The sequence below is a fragment of the Rhinatrema bivittatum genome, chromosome 3 (genome assembly GCF_901001135.1).
Source record: "Rhinatrema bivittatum chromosome 3, aRhiBiv1.1, whole genome shotgun sequence".
NCBI classification, from domain to species: Eukaryota; Metazoa; Chordata; class Amphibia; order Gymnophiona; family Rhinatrematidae; genus Rhinatrema; species Rhinatrema bivittatum.
Genome location: NC_042617.1, coordinates 564,424,256 through 564,439,469, shown reverse-complemented (window position 1 = coordinate 564,439,469; position 15,214 = coordinate 564,424,256). Strand labels below are relative to the sequence as shown.

The 15,214-nt window shown below is 42.0% G+C and overlaps 1 protein-coding gene across 6 annotated transcripts in view; it reads right to left on the bottom strand.

Moving 5' to 3' along the window:
• The window catches only part of ADGRG6 (adhesion G protein-coupled receptor G6), a 338,817-nt gene that overhangs the window by 33,907 nt on the left and 289,696 nt on the right, over positions 1–15,214 (bottom strand). For all 6 annotated transcript variants that reach the window (XM_029596503.1, XM_029596505.1, XM_029596506.1 and 3 more), the window contains 4 exons: positions 14,896–14,999; positions 10,165–10,292; positions 4,253–4,521; positions 1,525–1,633 (listed from right to left, as the gene is read on the bottom strand). In XM_029596503.1, coding sequence (XP_029452363.1) covers positions 1,525–1,633; positions 4,253–4,521; positions 10,165–10,292; positions 14,896–14,999 — 610 coding nt within the window. The remainder of the gene's footprint in view (positions 1–1,524; positions 1,634–4,252; positions 4,522–10,164; positions 10,293–14,895; positions 15,000–15,214) is intronic.

The window sequence follows — 15,214 nt, the reverse complement described above, 5'->3', positions numbered from 1 at the left end:
GATCTGGGGGGGGGAGGGGCGGTCCAGGGGGGCGGGGTTGGAGGCAGCTAGTACAGCGGCCATTTGCCGCTGTGCCGGCTCGCGCAACTTGCTCCTGCTCCCTTGGAGGAGCAAAAGGTGAAATAAATAAAATAGGGGTAGCTAGGATAGTGGGCGGGGAAGAGAGGGGAAAGGGAAGGGAGGTTAGAGTAGGGCAGTTCCCTCCCAGTCCACTCCTTAATTGGAGTGGACTGGGAGGAAACCGGGGAAGGCCGCGTGCGATGTGTCGCCGCGCGAATATTGCACTAGTCCACCCCCCCCTTGCGCGCCGCATGTTATAAAATCGCACGTTCATGTGCGCGCGCCGGATAGCGTGCGTAAATGGACGTATGCGCATATGCTTTTAAAATCTGCCCCACGTTGCACAAAAGCGCCTGTTCAATCCGTCTGTGTGGCCATCCTTCCAGAAGCACGATAACTCCCTCGGAGTGGACCAACCGGGGTCAAATCTGGGGTGAAGCCTAATCATGGATCTGGAATTTATACTATTCAGAATGACCTGTCATTTTCAATAGGGATCACACCAAAAAGCACTGGAAAGTTCACGTACATGCATGGTTTTCACTCCCTTCCTCGTTTATGATAATGAATGTGAGCTGCACAGATTCAGGCTACTAAAATCCTTTCCTCAAACAATGTAATACACATGTAGCTGAAATTCCTTAAACGGAATATAGATACACTGGGCATCATTTACCTCTTTTTAAAAGATATTAACAAAATGAAGGTATTAAGAGACCAATTTTTTTTAGAGATCGCTGAGTGCCTGAGTTAGGTGCCCAAGTTTTGGGCTGAAAATAGGCACCTAACTAATTTCTGGCATTTAAAATGGCCACCTAAATTTAGGACAGCTATTGCTTCCCGTAAGTTAGGCACCCAATGCTGGAAATCGGCCCTGTGCTGTGCCTAACTTTATTCCCCTGACCTGGCCCCGCCCATTTTTATTTAAAAAAAAAAAGTTTTATTTACCAAACAGGAATTAAAGAACATATTTCTGTACAATTAAGCACAAGGTAACAGCTGAAAATATACAAAGCTTTGCTTCCAGTAACACTTAAACACTTCGAAGGCATCTAAATTTAGAGGCCTTGTAAATTTAGGTGCTCAGCAGGGGGGGGGGGGGGGGGATGTTCACAAAGGCAGATCTAGGCAGCTAACTCCATAAGTAAGGTGCCTAGATCTTTTGCATATCAACCTCTAATCTGCCAAGTTACCTAGGTCCCAAGTAGCTGACAGTCCATTCAGTTCAGAACTGAAAGAAGATGAGAATGTTTTGATGTTCAGGCTACATTCTGAATAGCCAATAGCGATAATCAGCATAGTATTAACAGCATTATGTTAATACTTATCAATGGAACTGAAAGCTTGCATCTTACCCATATTCATTGACCCAGTAAAAATATTCCTTCTACCTACTACTTTGTTGTTGATTTTTATTTTAAATAAAGTTAGCTCTCTCAATCAGTTTTAATGTACACCACTTACAAATCATCTCCTCCTTGTCCATTGATATCTTTGCCATACGACTGCTTTACATAGACCTCCTTTTTTGGTATATTTGCTAGGACAATTGCTACCACTACAGCAGGTAAACCTGTAATACAAAAAACAGGTCATTTATTTATTCAGTTACATCTGTTTTCTTTCCCCAATGTTCATTGACCAGCAAGGCGCATCACAATATTACAATAAAAATCAAATATAGCATAATAAAATAAAACATAACAATGAAAGTCCAAACATAGCAAACATAAAAACACATTATATTCAAAGTGCTTCAGATCTTTGGACTAGGGCTGCTCTGAATAGACTAGACTAGTTGCTAGCCATTACTCCAGTCCATCTGAAAGCAAAGCAAACACATGGAGCCTGATTAATTCAGGATTTTCTCCTAATCTGTCTCTATGGGAAAAGACTTTGATGAATTAGACCCTCAGAGGCTGACATTTAGAAAATGCTAAGTACTTCAATTTAGGATTCTAAATTAGGAGCTTAACTTAGGTGGTTATTTTCAGCTGATGTAAGGCACCTTAATTTCGGACTGAATGTATGCATCTAATTTTAACTATAGGAATCTTATACTGAAGTTCCTCAATTTAGGTCATCTACTGCTTCCCTTAAGTTAAGGGACCTCCAAACCTGAGGTCACCTTTGACCCCACTCACTTTTAAGGCACCATTCAGTCACTCATCAGGGAAGAATTTTTATTTAGACAGATCTAGGCGCTTAACTCATAACGTTATATGCCTAGATCATTTGTATATCAGGCTCACAGTGTTTGGTTCTCTAAAAAATGTGAAAAAAAATGTTGAGTTTTACACTACCCTGGTTTTTCTTTGTGAAATATCACTCAGGCTTGTGTAGTAAGGATTTTATGTTTTAATACCAAAAAAGTTAGTGGTTTTCAATATTTATTTCCTTGAACCCTGTGGCAGAAAAACCCTTATCCATATTACCCAAACAATAATAACTTCTGATTTGAATTTTCACAAAATAAAGATGAAGGACAATAATTGCTAGCTATAATCACTTCACCTCAAATAATAACTAAAATTATAGACTGAATCTTATTTGTAAATCATTTTAAAACATAGCATAAAATAACTGTGGTAGAAAAAAATAAAGATCAGGTTTTATCATCCCTCCCCCTAGGCCCCATTATGCTCTCTCTCATACACACACAAATCCTCTCCCTTCAATTTTTGACATACTCTCTCCCGACACTCCTCTGGCCCTGCTTATGGTACTCTCGGTCCCACATGACTCCCAGCAATTTTTAGCAGAATGGTGCCGGTACTCCCAGGTTTCTTGAAGATCGCTGTGAGCACTCAAACTCTCCGATATCTGTGCTGGGCTGTGAGTCGGCATGAGACTGCCGTGTCATATACACATCAGCTCAAGCTGGCAAAAAAAAACAAAACAGCTGTACAGCCAGAATGGGTGTAGCCGCAGGGGTGGGAATGGAGCCTCAACCTAACCACTGACCTGCCAGAAGCTAGTACTGTGGCAAAATCCCAAGTTAAAACTACTGAAATAAAGGCATTCCTATCATTTTGTTGTTTTCATCATTTCTTCACCTAAGGTATTCATCTGATTACCATTCAGCATTTGGCCGATTTTTAAACTTTAATTATTTAGTATTCAGAATGAATATGCAGTACAGACCAACTTCTAAATGAAGTAGTTGTGATCCATTGTACAAAGTTAATCTGCTTAATGAGAATGATTAAAACAGTGATATGGTGGATCCCAGACCTACGCATCAGGGAGCCACTTTTGGGGGATTATAAAATTGCAGAATCTACCATAAAATGAAATGATTTGTTATCCCGATTTATCCTCTCTTTCTTATTTACATAACCACAAAGGATCTTTACCTTGTCACCTAGCTACAAATCTTTTGGAGGCCAAACACAATCTAAACTAGTGCTGTCTGGGAACAAAATATGTAATTCCTGATATCGAATCAAGAAAACTAGAGCTGCTTATGCAGCGACAATACAGAAACACAGAATATGACAATAAAGACGGCAAGGCCCATCCAAGTCTGCCCATTTACTTCTCTGGCTTTTCTTCCTCTTCTTTCCAACTAAGAATCCTCTGTGCTTACAACAAGGCATTCCTTAATTCTGTTACTACTTTTGCTTCTATCTCCTCCCCTGTGAAGCTGTTCATGCCTCCACCACCATGTCCATGAAGAAATATTTTCTAATAGCTTGTTCGACAGTTTCCTTTCCACTGACAAATGTTTGCATCTTACCCATTATTTATACCTCCGAGACATGTGGATGTCTCTATCATATCCCTCCTCTCTCTCCTCTCCTTTAGGGGGTACATATTTAGGTCCTTAAGTCGCAATTCAGTGTCTTTTGCTGCAGACCCTACTCTACTTTGGTGACCCTTCTCTGAGCCACCTTTCAGAGGGAGAAGCCTCCTGAACTGGACATCATACTACAGTTCAGCTCTCCTCACCTCCCTTTTCCTACTTTCCCTTCGTATCCTACCATTCCTTTCTTTTCGGCCAGCACCTTGTAACTCTATTTTGCAACCTTGAGCTCATCAGATACGATCACTCCGAGATCTCTTGCTGATAATTTGTGACATTTCCACAATCTGGCTTCAAGAAGAGTAATGCCATTTTTTTCAGCAAGGGTAGCCACTGGCAAATATCGGCCATTTTCCTGAAAGAATCACAAACAGACGACAACCTTACCCCAACCAATGATGCAGAATTTCAGCATGTAGCGTCGGATGTAGGTGTTGAAAACTTTCACCAGGGCAATGTACATGTGAATTGCCTCGAGCCCCATCCACGTAAATGTTGCCAGAAGGAAAAAATGCAGTAGAGCCGCCACTGCTATGCAGAGACCTCTTACATCAAAGGATGCCAGCCAGCCATCCAGGAGGAAGACCATGTTAAGGAACAGCAGGGCTGTGCTCAAATTCATTAGGATTTTGGAGGGATAATCTCTGCGTATTTTCCTAGAAAGAAAAGTGCACAGGCAGACCAGAATGAATCAAATTATGTCTTATGGGAACAGATGCAAATTGCTGACAAAGTTATTGTGGTCGTTCCAAGGATGGAAGGAGGATGCCTGGGACGCCTGTTGGAGCCTATTCCAATAGCTGCCACTTTAACTGAGACAGCCGCTCAGGAAACTAAGGGGGCAGTGAAAAGAATCTACCATGCAAAGTATTTCCACTCACATGCTGAGTAAAATTATGAACATAACAACATAATAAACCGATAGTCTGACCCAGCATCCTGTCTCTAACAATGGTCATTTTGGGATGCCTGGAAGTACCTGGCAAATCCCAATATGAAAGTGAGTTTCAAATGACTCGTCCAAGACTTTAGAGGTGAAGAAACCAAAGTCTACTAGGGCTGTGCATTTGTTTGAAATGTCTCTTTGTTTCATTTTGAAAAAATAACATTGGTGGTGGTGGGGGGAAAACATCCACTGCAGGTCTGGGACTCCTCGGGATGGCACCGGTCTCAGGGCTGGCTGGTGCCATTTTGTTGTATGGCCATACAAACATATGACTAGGATTCCCATGGACAGGCAAGTGGGTCAAAGGTGATTCCCAGGCATCAGCACTTTTATTTTGGGGGGTGGGGGAGAGCTGTTGGTGGCATCTAGGTAGGCCCCGTTTCATTTTTTTTGGTTTGTTTTTTGCTATATTTTTAAAATGTTTTTAGTTCAGCAAAGGAACCAAAATGAAATAAACATTAAATGACAGGATACTTGGACCTGCCTCCCTCCAAAAAAATGTAAAAAGATTTGGAGGGTCTACACACCCTAATTCTACCTGGCTAATAATTATTTATATTCCTGTCCTCCAGAAATGTGTCTAAACCTTTGTGAAACTCAGTTATACTTTTAGCCTTTACCATATTTTCTGGCAATAAGCTCCATAGTTTAATCATGTGTTGACTGAAAAAAATACTTTAAGTTGTTTTAAATCTGCTATTCATTTGTTTCAGGAAGAGTTATTTGATAGTGTAAATAACCGTTCATTATTAAATTGTACCATACCACACATAATTTTATAAACCTCTCTCACAGAGCTATTCTTCATTGCCTTTGACCAAAATATTTTAAAAGCCTCATCACACTCTTGAATATTTACCCCCCCCACACACACACACATACATGCTCCATGCATGCATACAGGGATCATTGTTCAATGCCATTTACTAGCATAGAACCCAGTTTTATGCGCGTAGATGGCTTATTAGAAATGTGCTGGAATTTGTGTGCAAAAAGTATGCATGTCACTCAGTTTTGTGTGCACTTGTATGCATTTAACAAAGAGGAGTTCCGGGGGTAGGGGTCGGATTTTTGCGCATACATTTGATTTTAAAAAGTATGCACATAAATCCACATGCACAAGTTACGCCATGCCAGGAGCAGGGAGCTTATGTGCATACTTTCCAAGAATGTCCAGTTCCCTAGTCTTGCAAAGTCTTCCTGCAATTGCTCATGATCAATTTGTATTTGAATAATTTTGTGTCACCTGCAAGTCTCTAACATAATGCCCATTTTTAAAAGGGTTCCAGGGATCATCTGGGAAACTACACAAGGTGAGCCTGATGCTCATGCTGAGCAAAATGATAGAAGCTATTCTGAAGAGCAAAATAACTGGCCATCTAGATAGACAACAGACTAATGGAGCAGAGTCAATGTGGATTTAGCAAAGGAAAGTCTTGCCTTACAAATCTGATAAGATATTTTTGAAGGGGCTAATAAAAATGTTGACAAGGGTAAGCTTATTGATATAGAGTGCTTGGATTTTCAGAAGCACCAGTCCTAGTAAACATACTTTTGACTCTCCATTCAGAGAGAGATGACCATTCAGTCCTACTCTCTGTTTCCCATTCTTTAGCCGGTTACCAATCCACAATAGGACATTGCCTCCTATCCCATGACTTTTTAATTTCCTGAGGACTCTCTCATGTGAAACTTTATCACATGTTTTTGGAAAATCCAGGTAAAGTATCCAGCGCACCTTTATCCATGTTTACTTATACCTTCAAAGAATGCTAATAGATTGGTAAGACATGACTTCCCTTTGCTAAACCTATGTTGACTTTTTCTCATTAAGCTATGTCTATCTATATGCCCAGTAGTTCCATTCTTAACTATAATTTCTAGCATTTTGTCCAGTACTGACATCAGTGGCGTAGCTACGGGTGGGCCTGGGTGGGCAGTGCCCATTCACTTTCCATTCAGGCCCACCCAAATTTCTTTGCAAGACACTGCAGCCAATAAAAGCAGGCAGCATCAGCAGGCACCCAAGGGAGAAAAAAAATAAATAAAATCAGCTGGTGTGTTGCAGCTCCCGGTGTCCCACAGCCCCAGTAATTCTTCCCTTTACCTTCTTCCTGCCCCCGTGGGCCAATGGGAAACTTCCTCCCTTCTTCCTGCCCCCGTGGGCCAATGGGAAACCTCCTCCCTTCTTCCTGCCCCTGTGGGCCAATGGGAAACCTCCTCCCTTCTTCCTGCCCCCGCGGGCCAATCGGAAGCCTTCTTCCTGCCAGTGGAAGGAGGAAGCCTCTGATTGGCCGGTGGGGCAGGAAGAAGGGGGGCATCAGGCTGGGAGGAGTGGCAGTGTTCAAGCCACGGGCTGGAAATGCAGGGCAGGGAGGTGACTGGGATGTGTGTGAGAGACAGAGACTGGGCAGGGAGGTGACTGGGTGTGTGTGTGAGAGACAGAGACTGGGCAGGGAGGTGACTGGGGTGTGTGTGTGTGAGAGAGTCTGGGCAGGGAGGTGACTGGGGTGTGTGTGTGTGAGGGACAGAGACTCAGCAGGGAAGTGACTGGGGTGTGTGTGAGAGACAGAGACTGGGCAGGGAAGTGACTGGGGTGTGTGTGAGAGACAGAGTCTGGGCAGAGAGGTGACGGGTGTGTGTGAGAGACAGAGTCTGGGCAGGGAGGTGACTGGGGTGTGTGTGTGAGAGAGTCTGGGCAGGGAGGTGACTGGGGTGTGTGTGAGAGACAGAGTCGGGGCAGGGAGGTGACTTCCGGGATGAATACCATCACATCCTGGTGATTTGTTGTTATTTAGCCTGTCAATTTGCTCTAATACATTCTCCAGTTTAACAGTGATTTGCTTCGGTTTCTCCAACCTATCACCTTCTCTGGATTCTGTATAGAAAATGGCCTACTGAAGGTCTTAGATCTCCAGGCAGGCCAGCTAAAAGAGTGTCACACAGTGAAACAGTTAAAAGTTTAGTGTGCTATTTTCAGTATGTCTCTAAGTCTTACGATTTGATGTTGAAATCAGCTTTTCCGGAATCAAGGATAAATTTAGAACTGCACCTGGGAAATAGTCTTAGCAAAACTGCAGGGCCAGCTGTTTATGGGGATGAAGAAATGTCATGAGTTGGGAAGAAGAAAAACATCACAAGTCGCCTTTCAAAGATGGAGGTTTAAGGGTCTTAGACCAAAGATGGAGGAGAGAAGGGAATGCTATGGCATTATGATATAAGTTTATGAATCAGTATATGATTGCGTTGGGGGTTGTAGACCTCACTCTTAATTGGCTCTGGAGTATAGAACTTGACATAATATTCAGGGAAATGTGTGATCAAATTGTAACCTATTGATTTGTTCTATATGATTCCAATGATAAATTAAATTTATATTAATGTCTATCTTCGTTTGTAACAGACAGAGCAGCTTTGAGACTGTTAACTTGTTCTGTTTTTGGTTTTTTTTCTTCTCTCAATAAAAGCCACAAAGAGAACGTCCTAGTTTGATGTGAAATAATTCTACCAATGCCACTTTATTTCTTATAGCTGCTCTTGGAGGTTACATCCAGGGGAGATCTGCCTATGGCCTTATTTAGGTGGGCCCTTTTTCATAACAGGAAACCCACAATTGGTGCAGAAACCCAGTTCTGGTATGGGAATCTCCCCAGCACCCTCTTCAGTAAAGATCAAAGCATTCATTTAGTTTTTCTGCTCACCACACATCCTCACAAAAACATTTAAGGGAACATTGGCCTTAAGTTTTCTTTTACAACTATCCAAGAAATTTCATCAACTTTAGTCCTCTCCCACATTCCATCTTGCGAAATCACTATACGAACAGCCATAGGCCACAGAACTCTTCTCTCTCTGGAACCCGATATATATGCACCCCAAATCTGGCTAACATTGTGCCCTTTTACACACTCAAAAACTGCATTTGTAATGTAATCCCTCCTTTATCCTTAATTTGCTAAAATTCACCTTGTAACGTATACCTTTTCATGTAATGCCCCAACCTCGGAACTAGCCTCACTGTACTCTGTCTTGTAATTACAACATTTTATAACTTCTGACCTTATCTACCTCACCTTAATTCACCTTGAAGCAACTGACCAGCTGCAAAAAGTGGAACAGAAATATTAAGTATATTTTGTCTCTATTTTATCTTTGCCCTTGCCATGGCAAAGACCCCTGTCACATGGTAAGGGCAAAGGGCCGCCGGTGCTATTTTGATTACTGGCAGCCGACAGCCCGAGAGCGGGAGATTGCTCCCGGGCCCTCCAGCTGGACCAGCGGGGACTCTGGATGAGTCTGGGGGGGGGGGGGGTGTCAGAATGGTGAGGGTTTTATATTTAATGAAATTTCAAGGGTTGGGGTGGGTTTTGGGTTTGGTTTTTTTTTTTAAAACAAAAGTTTGATGAAAAAAAAATCCGATCCGGGGGTGGACCGAAATGTCCCACCCCAATCCGAAAATGAAACGGGCACGAAAAAAAAAATGCTATGCACACCTCTACCAGCTAGGGTACTCCCAAAGACTGGGCTGAGAATCACTGTACTAGACTCGCACAGTTATATCCTTATTGTTGCCCACCTTGTGTTTTTCATGTCCCAGTGCAGCCCTTTCTAGAGCAATCCTCTTTCCTTGCCTGTCTCATACAGATGAAGATTATTATCAGTGCGTTAACAAGTCACCTTATTTAGGGAGAAAGGCAGGTCTTAGCAAAAGACCTTTCGTACTGCATCTGAATTTTTAAAACTTATTAGAATACCTTTAGAATACTATAGCATATCCAGAACCTGGTAATTGAGCAATGTGGGCAGGACAGGAGGTGCGCCATACCGTGTACGGTTCCAACTACTTTATTTCAATGGATTACAAAGCACCAAATGAAACAGGGAAAATGGTGAACTTTCAAAGACCATGCAGGCAAAATAGACAACTGGCGTAGGGAAGGTAATTTTCAAAGACATTTCTGCCAGTAAAAAGGTGCTTTACCCAAAGAAATGGCTTGTTATAAAATTGCCTGCCAGATATGTAGGTAAATGTACATGCTTATGTCATATATTTGTGTAAATTTACCAGGATTGAGCAGAGGTGTTCCCAGGGGTGAGGGTTGGGGAGGAGTTTGCCGTTGCATTTTTAAAAGTGTGCATGTAAATTTTCCATGCATATAATAGCAGACAAAATTGTCTGCGGGTAAATTTGATGGGATCATTTTCAAAGCAGACTTATGTGGGTATGTTTGCTGTGAAAATTGGTGTAATCTATTTGCGTATTTGCTGGCTAACTTATGTGGGCTATTATAAAACGATTGAGGATGATTATTAATCCCACAGCTACACCCATAATTCCTGACCGAATACTTACTCAAAAGCAATGTAAGTCAGAAGAGTGGCAGCTGAGCAGATGGCGGATATTCCACAGCCAATGTAGGTAATGAAGGTGAGGATTTTGTTATTTTCCGGATCGATTTCTGTACTAGTTCTCTGGAGGTCCTTCAAGGGAGAAAGGAGAAACAAATGAGTTTAGGATAGTACACTGCATGTTTATGAACAGCGAGCACCACTGGAAGTCAGTATAGAACTGGTCCTGTGAAAATGTCATAAATTTTTGGAAAGCCCATACTTTTTCACAACAATCTGCAAAATGTGCCACTGATGTCAATGGTGCATTCCTTGTATATACAGTAGGGATGTTAAAAGACATTAATGCAGATAAAACAGTGCTTTATCCACATAAATGGCCTCTTGTAAAACTGTCCACCCAATATGTGGGTAAAAATATGCACATACACTCTGTACATATGTATTTTTACACACATATAAAGGGGCATTACAGAGGATCAGGATTTGGGCGGGCTAAGCATTTACTTGTATACTTTTCAGTTTTAAAAAGAATGCTTGCAAATTTCCCATTGAAAATTACCACACACATTAGCAGTTTTTCTGGGGTCATTTTCAAAGCAAAAAGTACATGCTTTCATTCACTTTGAAAATTAGTGTAATGTCTACGGGTAAAAAGTCCTTGCTCAGATGAAAATAACCCTTTAAAAGATTAGAGTGAGAATTCTGGTTAACATGGTGGACATTCATCCCCAAATAAATCCTTATTTTTAGGCATTTCTCATATTCTATGTCTATGGCAAAATTTGGGAAAACAGTACACCAGGATTTCACAGCTCAAGTGCTGGTTTTAGAAAGTCATGGAGTTCTATTCACCTTAATGCTTTACAATACACAGAATTGGAAAGAATTATGTAAAAGGGATAGATGTTTGTCTATAGGCACAATAACTCTCCTATTATGACAGGTCTTTGATACATTTGACATTTATACTTTGATTGACATATGATCTCATATTCACATTTTGAAGGATTGCTTTGGAAGTTTATTTTCTGTTTTCCTTCATCGTTTCTGACACCTTTCATTTGGCAATATGCAAATATAATAGACATGTTGTTATAAATGCTATTTTTTTTACTTCAGAAGTCTATACTTTGAATTGTCATTTTCCATGTAAAATCTATTATTATAAATGCATAATTTGTAATTGTGCATGGAGAGAGTGGGCCGGGGGATGGGGGGGGGGAGGTGCAAGGCTGTAAGGGTTCCCTATATCATCTAATACCCTTGCATCAGCCTTGGCTGCACCGGATCCATGTGGGAAAGCAGAATTCTACCTGGAACTGTGCTGCTTTGGGTCCGTAGCTCTCTCCAGTCTCAGCCAGGGCTTCATTTTTCTTTTTTAAAGCCTTGGAGGAACAGCATGGATCACTTCTGCCCCCCCCCCCCCCCAGTGTAGGTAGGCAGAGCAGAGCCTGGGAAGCCATAAAAGCAACAAACTCTATGTAGCACTCAGTCAATGAGCATGCACTAGAGTAGTGGCAGCAAGGGGTGAGGAGCATGAAGATTTGGAGGCAAGCTCCAGTCACAGAAAGGGATAAGGTGATCCAAGGGGAAGTGCCTGAGATATGTTGATGAGGTGGCTGGATTAAGCTCTAAGAGGGGCAGCTGGCTACGGAACCAGTGGAGGGTAGGGGTACCAAGAAGGGATGGTGAAGAGAAAGGGAGGAGCCTGCTGTAGGCTGGCGAAGAGCTGGCAGCAAGCAAGAAGTTTACATAATGATGCAGCAGTGCTTGTGCAGGGACACTCGCTGTTTGAACAAGCAGCAGCACCACAGCAGAATGTGTGTGTCTGGGTCAGTGAGAGAGAGAGAGAGTAAACTTTCTGTGTCTCACATACAAACTTTCCCCTAGATTCATCAAAACGTTTTAATAATGTAGTTATAACAAAAAGGGGAATTTTTTTTTTGGGGGGGGGGGGGGGGGGGAGAGAGAGACACTATCTATAAGGCCTGTGTAGTAGTAAACTATTTATATCTCTATAGGAGGCTCACCTAGTAACTCGAGGTGAGGTTTAGGGGTTAGGGGCCACTTTTACAAGCAGAGTGAGACGTACGAACAGAACAGTGCACTCTTGTGAAGATTTGATGTCATTCGGAGTGAGGAAACTCACCCAAAGCTGAGATTTGTACAATTCCTAGCTTGATCGCACCCTGCTATGAGTCCATCAAGCTAGGGTGAGAGAAAACATAGTACAAATTTCATCTTTGTGAGACTTTCCTCACTCCAAATGACGTTTAATCTTCACCAAGGTGTATTGTGCTGTTCGTATGTCTCACTCTACATGAGAAATAGGCCCCTAAACCCTAAACCACTCTCTCCCTATTATGAACTTATGATGGGGTAAATAAATAAAATACGGAGCCCTTGGTGTCCACTACCATCTAAACACTGAAGATGTACGAAACTGGATCCTTTGGAAAAGGATCATGCAATTGTGGTGGTGGTTTTAAATCAACATCCTCAGGCAATAACAGGTTGGAGATGGGAAATAAATTCTAACTAAACCCAGACGAGACACATATTTTGGGTGAGTAATTTATGAGTTAAGAATCTAGATATTCAACTGGTGTTGGATGGCTTGACTCATGCTGAAAACCAAAGAACATAATCTGTGAGTTATAGTGGATTCTACACTGAAAATGGATGCATATATTTTGACAGTTGTTAAAACGCTTGCCAAACTACATCTTCTCTTTTGGGATGGAAGGAATTGAAAAGAATGATGCAAACATGAGTTACCTTCTCGTTAGATTACGCTAATGCATGGGGCTGCTACAGAAGATAGTTTGCAAATTGCAGCTTGTTCAGAACGCATCAGCTGGAAGAGCTAGGGACAGAGTCACTTTGATACCTAAAAGAATTGCACTGCATACAAGTTGGTTCTCAAATCTATTTTAAGTTGTGTACGGCAGTGGTCCCCAACCCTGTCCTGGTGGCCCACCAGCCAGTCGGGTTTTCAGGATATCCGCAATGAATATGCATGAGAGAAAATTTGCCTGTTATGGAGGCAGTGCATGCAAATTTTCTCTCATGCATGTTCATTGCGGATATCCTGAAAACCCGACTGGCTGGTGGGCCCCCAGGACAGGGTTGGGGACCACTGGTGTACGGCATTTCCACTTTGGCCTTACTAAACAGGGGATGTGCGATCTGTGTCGCTGCTCTAAGAATTTTCCATGAAGAGTTCAGGGAGGCCGAGTCAGTCAGTCTGGACTACGGGAGCCTCTTTTCTCCTAGGGGGATGGATGTTTGGACGGTGGTTACTAAAGGTACTTCCACAAGCACTTAGGAGGAGTCACAGAGGATAAACGTTAGAGATTTGAGGCGTCTGAAGGGGGAACTCCGTCCAAAGGGTTCTCAGGGATTCTGAGCTACACATTGGCCCGGAAGGGTGTGAAGTCTTTTGAAGGACTGTAGAGTGCTGCAGCACATCTTGAAAGTTGTGCAGAGCTGCGGCGTGGCGCCTAGAGAAGCTGCTGGAGGAGCAGGGAGACTGCTCTGGCCAGCACTGACTGAGTGCTAGATGGGAGGATAAAGACCCCAAACTCTAAGGGGATACCAGGAAAGCTCCCAGTTGGACGAGAAATCAAGGGAAATGTCTTGTTTTTTTTTACAGAGGTCTGGAAGAGAATAAAGGACCCTGCCGAGTGTCAGACCAGCAAGAGCTTTGCCCAAAGACCTTGGGCTTAGACAAACAGATCAAACAGTGAGTAAACTGTGACGTTCCTGAGTCATGTTGAGAGACTGCCAAGTGACGTCTTCTGTGATTCTTTGGACTGTTTTGCTAGTCTTTCCTGCTAACTGCCTGGGCTTTAGCATTTTTATTCTTTTTAATAAATTATTTCCCTATTTTGGAGCAACACATTTGGTGTGAATCTGTAATTTTTTTTCCCTTGAGTGAGTGAATGTCTCCCCTTTGGCCTCCCAACTTTTGCTGGTCCCCACTGGCCCGAATCCTGGTTCTATCTGGTTTCAGGGTTGCAGAAAGGACTTTTTCCATCCCTGCAGCTGCTGAAGGTGACTCATGTGTGCGTTTGTGTGTTTTCAAAAAATATAGTCAATGACAGCAGATAAAGACCAAATGGCCCATCCAGTCTGCCTAGCAAGTTGCTTTTAGGAGTAATTGCACCTCTTTCCAGGTTAGGATTTTCATCGGGGCATGGTTGAGAATTTCTAGGAAACGTCTTGTTAAGCTGCATTCAGAGCCCTGAGGTCATCCCAGGAGGCTCAGCTGTGTATCTCATTGCTTTCAATAATGTAACTGGTTAGGACTAGATTACAAGCATTTTCCTATGCTACCCCCCACAACTGTGGAACACACTCTCTAGGGTGCTATGGTTAGAGTCAAGAGTGTTTGCAGTTTAGATGGTTAATTAAGACCTGGCTTTTAAATCTTAGGAGTTTTTCATTTTAACTGTCATCTTATTACTGTTATTTATGTTATTTTAATTTTTAAGTTATCATGATGCCATTTTTTCATGTTTTATGCTTGCTTTTATTATTTATATTCTGTGTTTTTAGTGTACTCTGTCTTGATTTTTTTTTTTTTTTGGAAAGGAGGTTTAAAATTTAACTGAATTCAATTCAGGTACCTCTGCCCATGGCAGATCTTCATTATTAAATATAACTATATAATCTCATACCTGGACACACTGACGCATTGTGGGGTTTTGTTTTTTTTTTATTTACTTACCATCAGCACTCCAAAATGAGTGAGGTGATAACATGAGCAAACTGTATAATCCTTCGTGTGTTCGCTCACATTACAACCAGTCTTGTTCCAGTGACCACTGCTATCTATGGGAAAATAAAGCATAACAGACTGTAAAATTTTAAAAAAAGACAGCAGTAGACTGTAGAATCGTGCTTCCCTATTCTGAGCTTGAAAAATCTACAGCCAGATTTGTTTTATTTTATCTGCCTGACTTTGATATAAAACAGGTCTAGCAGCAGCAGTGTGAAACGGTTTGCATCTCAATACTAAATAATTTCTTTGGCCATGTTTCATTTGA